This window comes from Malus domestica, chromosome 07, assembly GCF_042453785.1.
Source record: "Malus domestica chromosome 07, GDT2T_hap1".
Taxonomy (NCBI): domain Eukaryota; kingdom Viridiplantae; phylum Streptophyta; class Magnoliopsida; order Rosales; family Rosaceae; genus Malus; species Malus domestica.
Window position 1 is genome coordinate 32,553,359 of NC_091667.1, and position 18,224 is coordinate 32,571,582.

Below are 18,224 nucleotides of genomic sequence, written 5' to 3' on the forward strand. Positions count from 1 at the left end.
TTAGTTAGGGTTTTTGCACGAGTGGTTTTCCAGAAGATAAGTGGGACCCAGTAACCGACGTCTAACATCCGGAAGGAGACAGTCCTCCAAATGGCTTCTTTAGCCCGCGGAGTTGAGCGGAGCTGAGCTGAGCGGAGTCGAAGGGGACCGAGAGTGTTGAGGAAGGTTTTGGAGGAATTGGGATGAGTAAAGTAAAGGGAGGCAAGTGTGGTGGGATGTGGGGCCCAATGGGGAGGGGAATGATGACCTGGACGGCTTGGCAATCCAGCGTGGGCTAGCCACTATCATTGAGCTCGCAAGTTGAGGCAGGGAAGACGGAGGGGAGAGGTGTCTTTTGCTGAGTTGTGTCTTTGGGTCCCTGCTCGCGTGGTCCACTTGGTAGGCCCTCCCATCCACAGGCCTTACTGGGTCCCACTGTTGGGTTTATAGAATGAGCACACTTCTCTTCCCTCTCAGACTCAGCAGTCAGTAACCTGCTCCCCTCGCGATGCAACCCAGAAGCATGGAAAAAAAATCAACCACGTGCGTGCGTGCATTGGCTATGTTCAGTTAGGGTTTGTGTGAGCGAGGACAAACATCCTTAGAATAGTTATTTCAAACCAATTACGTACTTATTTAATTATTTGCATGAGAATTTATTGTGAGGTTATTCTAGATCAATTAAGTATTGTTATATAATTAACTTTTTTATACAACAATGTATAATCAGTTAAGTGTATTACCGCAATAAAACCTGGTTGTTTGAAAATTCTCGCGTGTAGTTCGTTCAAGATATTATTATGAAAAAAAAAATCAAATGATATAAATTTATATGAAAAAAAAAATCAAATGAAAATTTTATATGAAAAAAATCAAATGATATAAATTTTTTTGGTAACATAAGGGGTGGATCATCCCAAAAACTAGCTCAAAGAATTATTACAAATAATTCGAGTCCTAGGAACTCCCATCATATCATCAAATAATCGAGTTTGAATCCAATCAGGAGCATTATCAAAATAATGGTAACGAAGGTTCATATTATAGCTCTAATTGACAGTGTCATCTACCAACATGCTCTTTTCTCCGTAGACATGCACTACCTTGCAATCGACTATGCATGTCATAAGTTATCTACACTAGTCAATGATATTGACATGAGAATGAAAACCAATATCATATTATTAATTAAACTGAAAATATGACTATACCTTGGTATTCAATTTTTATTAACTAAAACCCCCAATTGTAAAATTTTCTAATAAAAACACAATGACTAGGCTCCAACTAAGCAATATCCATAATTAAGTATGACTTGGAAAAATTGGTATTTTTGGATGTCTAAATTACCCCTAATATTATTGACTTTGGGTTTATTACTCGTTATCTACATTTATTTTATATTATTTCATTCAATTAAACGTTTTGAAATGTTTATGTAGATTTGGAAAAGAAAATTTTGAGTGTCATGATTTCAATGCATATTAATAACAAAAATTACATGACATTAGAGTTTTGTTTCCTTATATAGTTGTTTTCACATTTATGTAAAAATGAGCATTTTTTTCCTTTTCAAATAATTGTAACAAGTAAATTAGCATTTTTTTCACAAATATACAAATGTTATTTTATTCAAAATTACCAATATTTTACATATATAAAATAACAATATAAGTTCCGGGTAAAATAATGCATGCAAAATAATTTACCTACGTAATAAATAAATAAATAAATATTGTTTGATTCAAAAGTTATTTAAGCTATTTGCATACACATATATATAATAATATCAAAACGTGCCTAACATATGTAATAATACATGCAAAATAATTTACCTACAAAATAAATGAATGTTGATTTATTGCAAACAACACATAATAATAACAAATGCGCCTAGTATATGTAATAATACATGCAAAATAATTTTGCCTACAAAATAAAAGGATTCTTTTAGCCAATTGATTCAAAGTTAATTAATTACCTATATTCTACTTAAAAACATAGGTAATTTATTTCACACAGATATAATAATAACAAAATGTGTCTAATGTATACATGCAAAATAATTTACCAACAATGATTGTCAAACAAATATAAGAAATAGAACAGATGATGGTGAGACAAGTATAAAGTGGATACTTTTGTAATTTACCTACTGAATAAATGAATGTTGATTGATTGCAAACAACACATAATAATAATAAATGTGCCTAGTATATGTAATAATACATGCAAAATTATTTACCTACAAAATCAAAGGATGTTTTTAGCCAATTGATTCAAAGTTAATTAATTACCTTTATTCTACTTAAAAATATAGGTAATTTATTTCACACATATAAAATAACAACAAAATGTGTCTAATGTATACATGCAAAATAATTTACCGACAACGATTGTCAAACAAATAAAAGAAATGGAACAGATGATGGTAAGACAAGTACAAAGTAGATACTTTTGTAATAATAAAGCACTTATTTGCTATAATTATGGTGGTAATTAAATTCATCAACATAATTAGGGTGTTGTGGCACAATTGTAAATATTTTGAAAATAATAGGTATTTATTTGTTTACATGGCAATTTATTTCAAATTTGGATTTTATTTGGATGTTTAAAAGGAGATGGATTTTTGTTAAGGAAATAAGTGTTACATGGGCTTATATTTAAAGAATCCTTAATTAAATTAACCACAAGAACCAAATTCATCTCCACACATAATCTTGATATAAATTTATACGATCATAAAGATGGCTATTCAGTTTGATATATGATCACTCGTACTTAAATTTTATTACAAAAATTGAGATTAAAATACTAAAATGTGAAACATACATTACCCTTTGTAGAATGGAAGTAGGTAGTATAAAATAGTGGTGAGGGATTTGAGTATTGATGTAGGTCCCGTATTTTTCATGATGACGGATGAGAAACATCATTGTTCCGTCCGAACGTTTTCGGTGGAAGGTCCGTTGTTACATCGACGTGTCGCCATTTGGGTGGCTGAACTTGTCCGCAACCAATAAGAATGCGGCTCCCTTAATACTCTTTGGGCCCCACTTGTATGTCATCTAATCATATGCCTACGTCTCAAGGTCCCACCTCGTATAAACCACAGATTTGGAGGGGTCCCACGTAGTTGTTGTTTTAATTTAATTTGTGAAAATAATCTTGCTAAATTTTGTAAATTATATGCAATGTTTATTGATGGTTAAACTATTACTTAAATTTTGATTAATGTATTTATTTTTATTAGTGATACATCAATTAATTTGTAAATTTAGTTTATCTAATATTAGTCTTATAGAATTATATATTAGTATTATAATTTTATATTTTGGAATTATATATGTTGTATGAAGAGGCAAAACAACATGGATTACACACACATATACATAATATATATATATATATATATATATATATATATATATATTATAGGAATCCTTTAATAAGAGGGACCTCCATTTTTCTACAAAAATGGGGACACACTATTGACCTTTGAATTGGACTTTAATAAAATTGTGTGGTTGAGATTGTGTGACATGTGGTTTAATCTCAACCACACAATTCCATTAAAGCCAATCCAACGGTCAAGAGGGTGTTCCTATTTTTATTTATTTTTAATAAGGATCCCTCCTGTTAAAGGGCATGTGTGTGTGTATATATATAACTGGATAAAAAGCAAAAGAAATTGCTTTTAACACTACTACAAAATTATCTATAACTGGTGGTCCAACAACCGACAAAAAACATATATTACTGTCGGATTTTAAGCAAAATTTGACAGAAAATAGATGCAGCGACGGATATAATAAGTGACAGATTTGCCAGCGTCAGGAAATGAATTTTCCGACAGAAAATACTGTAAAACCGACAGAAATTGTGTCAGATATAACCGACAGAGAATATATTAATAATCAATAAATTAAAATTAAAAAAAAACATTCTTGTTGGATAAAACCGACACAAAATATATTAATAATTAAAAAAAATATACGACCCATACAAATAGAACATTGCCACTGTTCTTATTGATCAAAGACAATAATCATCCAAAAAGCACAAATTGAATATCCATTGCTCTGTCAAACGAAAATTCCAATCAAGTTCATACCATAAAACCTAGTTCAAATTCTGCAACAAATTTGGGAAAGAAAGAACGACAATTCGGAAAGTTTAAATCTAATTCCTTTCAACAAGTAACAACTTCCTTAAATGCCAAAGATTGTTGCCTAATTGAGAACTTTCTTGGTCTCTCTCAGAATCCTCTCTCTCTATCTTAATAGAAAAACTAAAAAGATATCAGCCCTTAATCTTCTGCGAGCAAACACAACCTAGCAAAATTTTCTGATAATCAAACTCCAAAAAACAAAGCAAGCATCCAGATTGCGCTATTGCTTACTAATCTATTTCAATTGCAATAAACGTTTGGAATTGTGACAAAATTGGCCACGAAACCAAAATTAAAGCCCTTAAAATCCAATAATTTTACAGAAATTTTACACAATTGAGAGAAGAAAAGCAAAAAGCCATAACATCGGAATCAACAAATTTGAGAGAAACCCTAACAAAGAAGACGCAATAAACACACAGGTATAAAGCTATAAAGCACAACTGGAATAGAAGAAAAGTAAGATAGAAAGAAGCATTAGGGAAGCAGATGTACGTGAAGGTGCATAAGCGAGAGCGCAGTCGAACCAGAGCTCGACCTTGCGCCTGTCGTCTTCGCTCTTTTCCTTTATGAAGTCGAAGAAGCGCGGAGCCGAAAACTCGTACGTATCATTGACGATCATCCCCCTCGCCATTGGAGCCGGCGCGTAGGGTTCTTGGTCTGTCATTTCCTCGTTTTCGAAAACTTGTTGTTTGGGGTTGGGGATTTGAGAGGAGGAATTTGAAAGATCTGGAAGATTAATGAAGAAATGAATAGAGAATAATGAATAAATGAAAGTGAGAGAGAGGTAGAGAGAGCGTCTGAGTGGGTGCAAGTCTAACGGATTGGAGTATAAAACCAACATAAATTTTTTATTAGTGTCGATTATAACCGACAAAAAAAATGGTGGCAAAAATCCCCCAAAATTCCCTCCCAAAATTTTAAATTCCCCCCAAAATTTTGTTACGATTTTAAAAAATAAAATAAAAATTATTTGGTTTAATAAATAAATAAATAATATGTATTTAAATAGAATACGTTTTTAAAAATTAAATAAATGATTGTTTGGTTTAATAGATAATAACTCATGCAAAATATGCGATAAAGAAACAAAAAGATAATTGTACAATGAAAATGTCATCACACAAATTAAATATTGCCTAATCAATACTTGCAAAACATAAATAAAAATTTAGCACAAATTACTTTTCCCACTTCAAAATTTAGGCAAATTTAACGGAAATATGCATTCTACAAAACTAGTTTTCATGATCTAACCGTCAAACTTGTTTGTAGATACTACAAGATCACATACGTAAAAAATCGCAAAAAAAAAAAATTCAGAGATTAGGTAACAGAACAAAAGTTTTCGACAGTTATAAATGAAAAATCACAATTTAATGGTTATTTTTGCTTCGGTTTTGATGATTTTTTTATAGTTACACTCCTCGACCCTATAAGAATGCAATGAACGAATTCAATCTTCAATTTAAATTATTTACACTAGTGGATACCACAAAATCTTATTTTATACTTAATGGAAGTATAATATTAACTCTAAGTATTTGTTTAATCTACCGTTTTGACGCGATATGCATTCTACGGAACTTTTTTCAACGATCCAAAATCGTAAAAAATAAACATTCAAAGATTACGTAACAGAACAAAAGTTTTCAACGGTTATAAACCCAAAATCACAATTTAACTGTTATTTTAGCTCCGATTTTAATGATTTTTTACAACTACACTCCTCGACCCTATAAGAATGCAATGAATAAATTTGATCTTCAATTTAAAATATTTACACTAGTGGATACCACAAAATCTTATTTTATACTTAATGGAAGTATAACATTAATTCTTAAGTGTTTATTTAATTTACCGTTTTGACGTGATACACATTCTACGAAACTTTTTTCAATGATCTAACCGTCAAACTTGTTTGTACACACTCCGAGATCACATACGTAAAAAATCACAAAAAACAAACATTCAAATATTAGGTAACAAAACAAAAAAAATTGACGGTTATAAACGAAAAATCACAATTTAACGGTTATTTTAGCTCTGATTTTGATGATTTTTTACAGCTACACTCCTCGACCCTATAAGAATGCATTGAATGAATTCGATCTTCAATTTAAAATATTTACATTAGTGGATACCACAAAATCTTATTTTATACTTGATGGGGAAGTATAACATTAACTCTAAGTGTTGGTTTAATATACCGTTTTGATGCAATATGCATTCTACGAAACATTTTTCAACGATCCAACCATCAAACTTGTTTGTACACACTCCAAGATCGCATACGTAAAAAATCGCAAAAAACAAACATTCAGAGATTAGGTAACGGAACAAAAGTTTTCGATGGTTATAAATGAAAAATCACAATATAACGGTTATTTTAGCTCCGATTTTGATGATTTTTTGTAGCTACACTCCTCGATCATATAAAAATGCAATGAATGAATTCGATCTTCAATTTAAAATATTTACACTAGTGGATAAATCTTATTTTATACTTAATGGAAGTACACCATATAATGTGTGTTTATATGCCAGACAATATGCTTTGTGACACATTGAAAAAAATTGTTTGAATTTCTTTGTATCTTGTTGCTTGCCTGTGAGAGAGCATAATCCTTATTACAAAAATGATAGAGTTTCAGATTGTAGTCTGTTGTTATTATTCTCTCATAAAATTTATGGCTTGTGGGAATTGGGTTCAATAGACTTTAGGGTCATGAGTGAATTTTTTTTTAAAATATTTGTTTATTTATTTATTTTTAATCAATATAACATTTTAAAATAATAAAACTTTCATTTCTGTTGGTTATAACCGCCAGAATACTAAAATAATAACCGCCAGAAGGTAAAATAATAAAATAGTCAATTTATGTCGGTTATAACCACCACCTTTAACTTAAAACCCGCCAGAATCTGTCAAAAATATTTTTAAAAAAATTCAAAAATACTGTTGGATATAACCGACAATATTTTGTTTATATCCGCCACTAAATATGCGTCAGAAATTTATGTCGGATATAACTGACATGATTTTTCTAATATCCGACACTAATTACATGATGTGTCGGATATAATTTATCCGACATGATTTTTCTAATATCCGTCACCATCATCTGCCACCTAAAGCTAATATTGTAGTAGTGTAAACCAACTCTAATTCAGAGAGTATTGTAAGCTATTGAAGGCCCTGAAATATGAAGGGATTGACGTTTCAATGTTGGATATATAGAGCATCTACAAAGAGTTTTATAAATTTGTATTAGTAAACGCGACGCTAGATAAGCATATAAAATGATTGTTAAAAGCCGCCTAAAAATGTAACCTTTACATTTTCATGCAGTCAAATAAACATTTAACATATTCTTAGTAATGCGAGTGAGACTAACTATTTAAACCAAATTTTGTAAATTAATAATGTGATTGTTGATGGTTGAATTATTACTTAGTGGTTTATTAACGTATTTATTTTCTATTAATAATACATGACATGATTTGCAAATTTGGTCTAAAAAAAGTTACTTAACATTATTCATTATGTAAAACAATGTTGCATGCAAGTTTCATCTAATTGTAAGGCTACTTCCTCTACAAAAATGCGGGTACTTGGTTGCAACGTGTGGTCCATATTTGATGTCTTGTGCTGTGTTTTCTCAATGTTTTGCCGCAATTCGTCTAAAAATTAGTAAGAAAAATAAAAGATAAGCGGGCAAATTTGTGAATGTGACGCATGGTTGACAACTTTTGGGCATATGCACGCACGAAAACACATATTAGTGACAATTGAGTGGTTTATGATTCAAATAAGGATTATGTTCTTAGTGTTTTGAGATCACTTTATTTAGAAACACAATGTAGAAGTCTTACCTAAAAAAATTAGATAATTACAAAACAGGTGAATATATGATTGCATTTTCGTTATTATGTCACCTCGAAAATTGTAATGACTATTATTACCATGATCATGTGAATAAGAAATCGGAACAAATAAAGCTGGAATAGTGAAAGCTCAAATGATTAAGATTGTAGTCCATAGTCACTGCATCTATATTCAAAATGATTAAGGATGTGTTTGGAAATGTATTTCAAATGGGTGAAAGCGGTTTTGATGAAAATATTTTTGAAATCAATCTTTTATAAAAATGTAAGTGAATCCTGAAAAAGCACTTAAAATGCTTTTGAAATCAAAAAAAAAATTCATCAAAAACACTTCCAATCATTTTAAAAACACTTCCAAACAAACCCTAATATTTTCACCACTTCACAAAGCAAAATTATGAACAACACAAGTCTTGTGGATTGTTTCGCATGCTATAATAAGAGAGAACAATATAATTGATATGTCTCAGTTTTAAAATGTATTAATAAAAAAAATCACGTGTTGTATTATTATTGAAATAGTAATGTTGTGTGGCTGTGTTTTGATTGAATACATCGCTGCTCGTTTTTAGCCAATTATGGTAAATTTTAGGGCATCTTGTATCTACACTCTCTTAAATCTCAAAATAATTTTGAGTCGCACCAGCTCACACTACAAAAAAATGGGTCTTATGGGACGCTTAAAACGCGTCGCAAAAGTAGCCAAATGCGTCGCAATAGCCCTTTAACGACGGCCTTGCGACGGTTAGTAACGCGTCGCAACAAAGTGGTGTCGTAAATGTTTGGTCGATTATATGCGACACTTTTAGTGCATCGCAAATACTATTTACTACGGGTTTGCGACAGTAGATTACGCGTCACAAATAAATGGTCTCAGGTTTAAAAAAAAAAAAAAAAAAAGTGTGCATCAAATGAGACGCCACAACAACATTATTTTTAATAGCTTCACCAAAATTATTTCATTTGAAATTTACTATAGGTTCCAAACTAAAATAACAATCCAACCTCACTGATACTATTCATAATTCACAAATCCAAAAATATTTATTTGGTTTCTTTGAGAATGAAGAATGTATTTCACTTCTAGTATTTAAACATATATACATTATCCTAAACATTTATACCATCTATAATCCTACAGGAATTGTCACTCCAGATTGGTTTGTTAGTTCGACAACTAACTTCCTCCCCTTGATCCTGCGAGTAATTATGTCACTCCTTGCAGCAGCTCTACTCTTAGACCTAGTTTGGGAGTGAGGTGCTTAAAAAAAAGCACACATGAAAAAAAGCTGTGAGGGTTTTAGGTGTTTGGTAAACTGAAAAAAAATGGCTTATTTTGAAAGCTGCTGTGAGAATAAGCTGAAATCAAAGGAAAAAGCTGAAGTTACTATTTGTAGCTTTGGAAAACTGGCTTTTTTTCAAAGCACACGGAGCTATAGTGCTTCTTTAATGAAAATACCCATTATTAGACTGCTTTTTTTTTTTCCAAAAGCACTTTTACAAAAAAATTTACCAAACACTCTGCTGATTTATTTCACAGCCGCTTATTCTCACAGCACAACCGCTTATTCTCACAGCAGCTTTTTTTCAAAGCACATCAATACCAAACCAGCCCTTAGTCCTCTTCATAGAGGCTCAAATTAAAACAAAGGTATGTCCGCCAATTGACTAGGAATTAAAAGTATCTAATTCAATGGAACTCTTACTGGTAACACATTAATGATTCAGAGTCGTCTCCTTTCCCTTTGCCAGTGTAGGCTGTGTGAAGATCTCCATTGTCACCCTTATTCTCCGCATCAAAGCCTCTGCAACAGTGCTAGAATTGAAGTTCTTACAAACACAAGGTAGGCAAATAATTTGGGAAACAAAAAGAAAAAACTGCAGCTCTGCTTATCAATGAGAGGTGTAGTGTTCTTGAAATACAATTGAATATGAAAGTTAACAAGTTGAACCCCAATAAACTTGGGAAGCACTCTGAGAGGCATATCTGACACGCCCCGACCCTGATATTCCCCGACTACCAGGATCGACACGTGCTGGCCGACACCCGGGGGTGACGAAAGCCATTAATTGATACAAAAGCTAAGAATAAGAAATAAATAAAGGTTAGAAATTTAAATACTAAGAATTAATAATTTAAGGAACGTGCTCAGAGCATACAACTAAACCTAATCAATAAAAAGAATTGAGATAAAATTTAATAAATAAAGGAGTGAGTCCTACATTCGAGAGGATCCGAAGATGCTGCTACGGAAGTGTCTTGACGCCGGGATTATGTGCCTTGATTCTAAGTCCTGAATGGGGGCGCAAAACAAAGGTGAGTGGACCAAGTTCATATATATAATAATAAAACAGTTATCAAAGTAATAACCCCCACAGTTTAATAATGAAAACTACTAGCATAATAAGTGATGGATTTAATAAAAATCCTAGCATGCCAAAAATATCTCAAAAGCCATATCTCGCAGAAAAACATCGCGGAAATCAAAATATCAAACGTCTCATAAATCGTCTCGTAAACGCGGTGTGCTGCTAGTAAGATCACCGAATAAATATAACTCCCGGCCCAATGCCTGCACCTAAGTCTCTGCGCCCGTAGCCAGAGATAACTACCACCCGGCCCAATGCCTCTTCATGTCCCTCAGCCCGTAGCTAGGGATTATTTCTCCCGGCCTAAATGCCAACACCAGATCCTCGCCCCAGGCGGCATAATGTCTACTAGGTACGCACAAAATGGTACGCCTCTCGTAAATACCACTTCATAGCGTAGGTTACCGATCATCGTCTACACTATAAAGAGGGGTTCAAAAACATGTTCTAGCATCCTATCGTCATCTATCAGATAGTCTACCAGTTCATGGTTTTTATAGAAAATACGATATATTAAAATATAGCTCAATATAGGCTAACAATTAATTCCTCACCAAAACACGAGACGATAATCAATATATTAAATCAACAGGCTTCACATAAATCAAATCATAAATTCGTAGGCATGCTAATCATTTATGCAATTAAATTATCAAATCATGAAATTTTAGAAGGGGTCCACTCACAGTACTTAGCCGCCAAAAGCTGCGCCACTAGCGAAGACGGAAACGTCATAATAATTGCCCCTAAGCACATTAAAGAGTCCAATAAATAAAACTATATAATAGCAATTGAATTTGGGGAAACGGACATTGGAAACGAATTCAGAACGTCGAATTACCCTAATAAGGATCCTGGACGAAAACTCGAAAAGTCAACCCTAAAGTCAACATTGACCGGGGGTCAACGGTCAAATTAGGTCTAACGGGTTTTAGGCTTGAAATCCGGATTAGGGTTTAGGTTTAAATAAGGTTAGGATCTAATGGGTTTTGAACTAAATAAGGAAATTGGGTTGGATGGATGAGGCCCTAATAGATTTTAGAAACCTAGGGTTTTAGGGTTAAAATGGGTGGCCCAAACCCATACAACTAACACACACACACACAAAGCCCGGCCCTAAGGCCTCACCAAAGAAAACAGGGCTTTAAGCCCTTTCATTTAAATGGAACCGGCCCAAGGCCATATTAAACTAGGGCCCGAGCCCTTATGGGTTTTAAAACCAATTAACAAATAAATAAATAAAAGGGCTAGGGTTTTGGGCTTAAGACAACACGGGCCTAAGGCCCGAGGGAGAGGGAAAGGCCGGGTGGCCTGTTGCCAAGGAAGAAGAAGGCCGGAAATTCGGCCGGAAAACCATCTCACTTTAAACGGCCATAACTTTATCACTACTCAATGAAATCAAGCGAGACAAAAATGAGAGTTGTAGCCCTTGAAGAGAAGAAGAGAATGATACCTCACACGACGTCTAACTCGCCGTGGTTTGGCCGGAAAACGCCTCGAAATCCGTCAGACTCGCCGGAAACTGGGTAAGATTCAAATGGATATAACTTTTTCAATACTCAACGAAATTGAGTGAAACAAAAAGGAAAGTTGTAGTACTCGACGAGACGAAGAGATTGATACCTTACACGCCGGCCAACTCGCCGTGGTTTGGCCGGAAGTTGCCTCGAAAGTTGTCGGAGCTTACTCCGTGCCGTCGAACTCGCAGGGCAGGGTCCGGGGTTCGTTGCGAGCCTCTCTTCGATGGTGACTCGGTCCTAGTGAGTCCAGGGGAAGAGAGAGATGCGAGAGGTTGAGGGAGAGAGGTACGGGAGAGCTGAGAGGGAGAGAGCTAAGGGAGAGTTACGGGAGAGAGAGACGAAGAAGAAGGAAGAGAGAGATGGGAGGCTGGGGACAGAAATCAGGGGGTGGGTCCCTTGGCTCACCATTTAAGACCAAAAACAAATTTTAAAAGGAAGATAAATTCCTTGATGAAAATACAAAAATACCATTTATGTACAGTAAATCTCGGGACAGGTTGTTACAATATCACTGCGGACAAGGAATCTGCAGTCAGAAACACAGGATAAGCGCAAAATCATGAGAGAACACTTTCATATAACACAAGCTATTAACAAAAAAGAGTTTCCCTTTGCAATAACAAGTGTGTCCTCCTTTTTCTATGCAAATCTTAAATAATGATAAGGTGTGTGAAAATTATTTGGTATGTAGGCTTCACAACATAGGCAACCAATTTGAGCAAGCCATTATACAATTAGGACCAATCTTAGAAATTCATGAGCAATCCCCCCTCCCATGTACTTTTTATTTTGGTAAATATACATATTCGATGCAGTGAAATTCTTACAGGTAAATAATAGCAATCATATTTCATTGTAGCGATACAAATCAAGATAATTAAAGCACAAAGGAAGGGGTAACTATTAACTACTTATGTGCATAATGGTTCCAGGGGTCTAACAAACCATTGACCTTGAAAGCAATCATTCTGATTTTCCTACAAGCATAAATGAAAGGGAACCATTTTTTTTTTCCATTGCAGCAAGAAATTAAGACAATTAATTTGATTTTTCCTACAAGCATAACTTAGTTTTTTATTGGTAACACATTAAATCAAATAAATTTTACCAACCAACCGAGATGATCTTCACATTCCACGGGTTCACAATCTTTGCTCTGACTCCACACTATCATTTTTGAATCGCATGAAAACCCCATAATTGCATCACAAGACAACATACACAAACAACACAATCCATAACAGCTAGAATGCGCTTTCAAAAGTCACATAAAACAAATTCAGAAAGCTACAATCTCAATGACCAAAATAACAATTTATTAATGCAATTAAAACCTTAGAACTGAAAGTTTCCACTTACTGTTATTGAAAATCTCAACAAGACGAAAACCACCACAACCCAGTCCCAATCCTCCGCCTTCAACACCGAGGGTTTATCCTTAAACTCATAAGCAATCACCACCGAATCCCTATCCTTGCATGCTAAACTCCTTATGCACCGTCACGCAGTCCGACTTTGCCCTCTTCATCTGCTTCACCTTCACATCAGTGGGTACATATAAACCCCATCTTCCAAAAACTCCTTCACACTGTAAATCATAATTAGACGCACTGGCACCAAAAAGAGAAATCAAAACTTCATTTACAAAGAGAAGTCAAAGACCATTCCGTAATTATGAACACTGAGCGATATTTATGTTTGGTTAGTGAGAAAACACAAGAAACGGAATCGTATTTTTCATTCATCAAAACTTTTCTCAGGAAACAAACAGAGAGAGAGAGAGAGAGAGAGCATACGGCAAGTGATCAGAGCATAGCTTCGCTGGAAATCGGCGCTTGACTGTGAATCGGAGAGAGAGAGGGGATTTGATTTGGGGCAACTTGATTGTAGATCTGAGAAGCAGCCATTAACTTTACCGAAAGATTAAAAACGGCGAAATATCTTTCTTTTAAAGATGGGGTGCGTTAAATGAAAATCAGGCGCTAAATGAAATTGTTTGGAAGGGCGTCGTATCAAATACATCATTTGCGACGTTACTTAAACTAGAGTCGCAAAAGTTTCATCCCAAACACCATGCGCGCTATATTATTGAGAATTTGCGATGGTTGTGTGCTCTGTCGCAAATAAAGTGTCGTTAAAGGGCCTTTTTCTTGTAGTGTCAAACCCAATTTGATTTTACTTTGAGCCGCATTGAGGCCTTTTCTCCTTGTCAAGGGTGTTGATTTGATCATCTCCTTCTCGACTCGGTCTCATTTGATTGTTGCTTAGTTGTGGTGGGCTTAGCTGCTTATATGCAACCAAGAAAAATAAAGAAATTCGGGATCACATCTTAACTTGGCAAGAACGAAAATTCTTTATTTCCATCAAGTAATTTCCGATACCATAATCAAAGAACATATTAAACAATTACTGTCAAATAAGTAGCTTAGATACATAATTATGCAACAATGGCACAATTCATGCAATGGTATGATCAGATGTTATGATCAAAGGCCAGCAGTGAATGGCACATTTGTAGCGGGCAACCATGAGCTTCCAGCAATGAAATTATTCACAGTAAACTTCGATGCTTTTGAAGAACTAGTTATAACTCGATAACCACCCCACTTGACCCTGCCACTAGTAGGTGCACCTGGTCCAATGTTCTTGTATTCTCCATAATACAATGTCTTCAAAGCAAAATTACCGCTCCACTCGAGCCACCCAGCTGGGTCAACCAGGGTGTCTAGGAAAGATTGCATAAAAACTGTGCGTGAATACTCCTTCCATGGCCTACCCAAGAATGTCTTGACTGAGCCGACAGACGATTTGAAGTCCGGTGCGGCCATGACACGCGAGTCGTGGATAGAAATGCCCGTGTTCTGGTTTGGGTCGGTTCGTCCCTGGGCTGTGATTGTGTTCTTTTGACCACTCATGGGCTTTCTTGCGTAAATCATGCAGTTTTGGAGAACCACGGCTGCGTTGCCAAAGATGAAGTCAACGGTGCCATAGACGTAGCATTCTTTGTAAAACTGTCGTTGGGAGTGGGTGTAGAGGGTGTCTTGGTAGCCTTCGAAGCTGCAAAGGTAGAAAACAGAGAGGTCGGCGCCTGATCGGAGGGCTACTGCTTGATGGTTCTTTGGACCAGCTGTGTTGCGGAATGTTATGCCACGAGCAATGAAGCCTTCACCAGTTACCGCTGTAATTACACCCAAAAGAATCAAAGATCTATAGATATGGATTTTTAAGATTAGACTAATATTTTCAAGAGAAAAACGATAACGTTTTATTAGATAATTAAGACATACACATGAACATAGCAACTTCACACACTTTTCATTGTTATGGTGAAAGAGAATGAAAAACATATATAAAGTCGGTAATGTTTAGTTTAATCTTGGGTGGGGGGGGGGGGGGGGTTTAAGACATAAAAGAATATGAGTTACTTACCCATACACTGCTGACTATGTTATTTTGTGTGAGATAATAGAGTCAAATAAAGTTTTTTTTTTCTTCTTCTCTATTTACTTGTTTCTTTTGAAAACCAACAATTCACACAACCTTTATTATCTATTGAGACAATGTTCAATGGCGCCACCTTATTTTGACATTTCAAGTGACTTGTGACTTGAGAGAGAGAGAGCGTCATGACTTACCCACGGTTGCAGAATTGAAAGTTGTAGAACCACCTACAACACTACGGCTGCCTGTGATAATTGTATACCTCAACCCATCACCAAGTAGAAAAATATTCTTCAACTTGATATCAAGGTTCTCCTTATAAACCCCTCTCTTCACATGTATCACAAACCTCTTACTCCCACTCCTCTTCGCTGCAACATCCAACGCCTCTTTGATCGTCTTATAGTTCCCCGACCCATCTTGTGCAACCACTACATCCGCCGCAGGTGTCGACTGCAACAGTTTCCTATCACCCGGTGACACCCAACTAGGAAAACCCTCCGTGTACAAATTTGTCACAGGTGGAACATTTGAGCTATTCCCGAGCGACAGACTGTTACTAATGAGCTTGGACACATTGTTGGACATAAGGGGCAAGACAAAGTCCGAAACCCCAAGCTCCACGAACCCGGCCCGACATGTGTCAAGATTTGTGAGGGCAGTGCTGAGCCAAGTTTGTGAGTCGTAGTCGGTGCATTTTATGGCAGGGTCTACAGTTTGGTTGAGGAGTTTGATGGTATCTTCATAAAGGCTCAAACAGTCGGCCCATGCAGCCTTTTCTTTCTTGTTTCTACACTTTTGCCCCAGCCACTTGTTGTGACTTTGGGCTTTGAGTGCTCTTTTTAGTGCCACTTGGATTGCAAGTTTCTTGAAGTCGGATACTTTGTTGGGGATGGAGAGAGATTTTTGGTCATGGGTCAATGTATATTTGCAAGTTTCAGGGTAGGGGGTTTTTTTGCACCATGAATCTATGCCCGTGTTGAGAATGTTTGAAAGGGCCGGTGAGAAGAAAAGAGCAAAGGAGACACAAAGGAAGAATGAACTAACTAGGTTTGTTGCCATTGATGAGCTTCTTCAGCTAATTTCGTTGCTAGGATTTTGTGAAGGTTTTGTGTTTGGTGATCAGAAGTTGCTTATATATACATATAAGGGAGATTTGAGAAATGAAAAATGGGGTGTGGTGGTGACAGCGGGTTAGGCAAGGGTGTTGTTTGAACGTGGAGGGTTGCTAGAGACAGACAGACAATTTAAATCCAAAATAATAAGACGAAAGATTCTTAAAGTCTTATCTTATTATTCAATGCTAAATAAACCATGATACCCTTACGTAACCAATGATGAAATGACATGATTAGAGCAAGTATGTATTCAACGCATATCTTGATCCATGATCACTGCATGTCATATATACATAGTTTGTGTAATATTCTCTTCAACCAAACACACAGATTATGGATTATGGTGGTCGTGGATGGTTTTAAGATGTCTGCCAGTACTCCCTATCTGTTTTGATCAATTGGCTTAATTCACATTGTTTTGGCCAACTGACCTAACTCACATTTACATTTTATCTAGAGTTAACATGCTTTGTAATGGATCAATTGAAGTCTATCTCAACGAACAATTGTTCTTCTTCTTCTTCTTCTTTTTCTTCTTCTTCTTCTTACTTTTATAAAGGAAGCGTCTTAACTATTTCCTTTACTTGTTGGCATTGCCTAGCTCATGAATTTTGAAAAATATTGAGTCCAACATGAATTTTCTACTGAATTATGGAAAATAAAGAATAATCTACTAACTCAAAGTGGAACAGAATACATTAGGACATTATTAGGCTCCTAAATCTTGACTAATCTCTAACTAGTGATAAGTACATGAGCATTCAATAATAGCTGCAAGTCTGACTATTAGTTTAGGATGACTTTGAACAGCTTAAGCAGAAAGCGTTGCACATACCTCCCCATTCTATTTATTTTTTTAATTCTTCGGATAACTTTAATAAGTTTGATGGTTCCAACCTTGTGTGCCACTTCTATTCAGAACATTCACGAGATCTCGTAGAATGTTGAGTTTTCCTCTTTGGTTTAACAAACGCGAATAAAGTAAGGAAGAGGTGCAATTTCATATCCGAAATCTGACGGAATAACTTATATTGAGCGGCGATACTCTCATTTGCGCTAAAATATTTGTTGATAAGGCTCAATACTTACCAAACAATATATGCAAGTGATTAAGTTAAAACAATACTAGGTATCAATTTAGTAACGGACTGCTAAACTGACTTTGAAATAGGGGTGTGCTACCACACACCCCATTTTACTTCTCACACACCCCTTAATCATTTCTGTCCGTTGATCTTCTTCAATTCATTCGATCCGACGGTTGAAAATTAAAAAGATGTGTGAGAAGTAAAATGGAGTGTGTGGATATCACACCCCTTGAAATATTGATAGGAAGGAATTCAAGAAAAGCAAATAAAATATCACCGCCTGCCACTTTTATATTAGCTAGCTGGACAGTAATTGTATATATCTACATATATTTGTTTGACAAATATATATGCTCTGCAGACTGCAGTATCTTCTTAATCTTTATTAATTATTATGACCTTCTAACCAATACTATTTTGTTTAATTAATTTATTCATCCGCCACATGCATTCTGTTACAGTTTAATCTTACTATTGGGGGAAACAGTTCGTCCCCATGCAAATTTTCGTCAAAGATAACGATATTATTTAAAATCTGCACGTAAATTTGTGCTAAATTAAGCCATGGTTGGTACAACTGATATTTCCTTAATGTGGCTGCATGGTTAGTACAACTTACAACTCATACTAAAATCAGTACAAGTAG

General features: G+C 35.2%; 2 protein-coding genes and 1 long non-coding RNA gene across 3 annotated transcripts in view; 1 reads left to right on the plus strand and 2 right to left on the minus strand.

Moving 5' to 3' along the window:
- LOC139197612 (uncharacterized) overlaps positions 1–18,224 on the plus strand; it is a 97,865-nt gene that overhangs the window by 50,995 nt on the left and 28,646 nt on the right. The gene's annotated exons all lie outside the window — the stretch shown is intronic.
- LOC114826152 (uncharacterized) lies at positions 9,694–12,176 on the minus strand. Its single transcript, XR_003775045.2, has 5 exons — positions 12,035–12,176; positions 11,865–11,933; positions 11,098–11,157; positions 10,265–10,335; positions 9,694–9,846 (listed from the first exon to the last, which is right to left on the minus strand). It is a non-coding gene; the product is annotated as an uncharacterized lncRNA (long non-coding RNA).
- On the minus strand, positions 14,266–16,577 carry LOC103439643 (pectinesterase 2-like). The gene is made up of 2 exons (XM_029106086.2): positions 15,567–16,577; positions 14,266–15,109 (listed from the first exon to the last, which is right to left on the minus strand). The coding sequence occupies exons 1-2, from the start codon at positions 16,432–16,434 to the stop codon at positions 14,418–14,420; spliced, it is 1,560 nt and encodes a 519-aa protein (XP_028961919.1). The 5' UTR covers positions 16,435–16,577; the 3' UTR covers positions 14,266–14,417.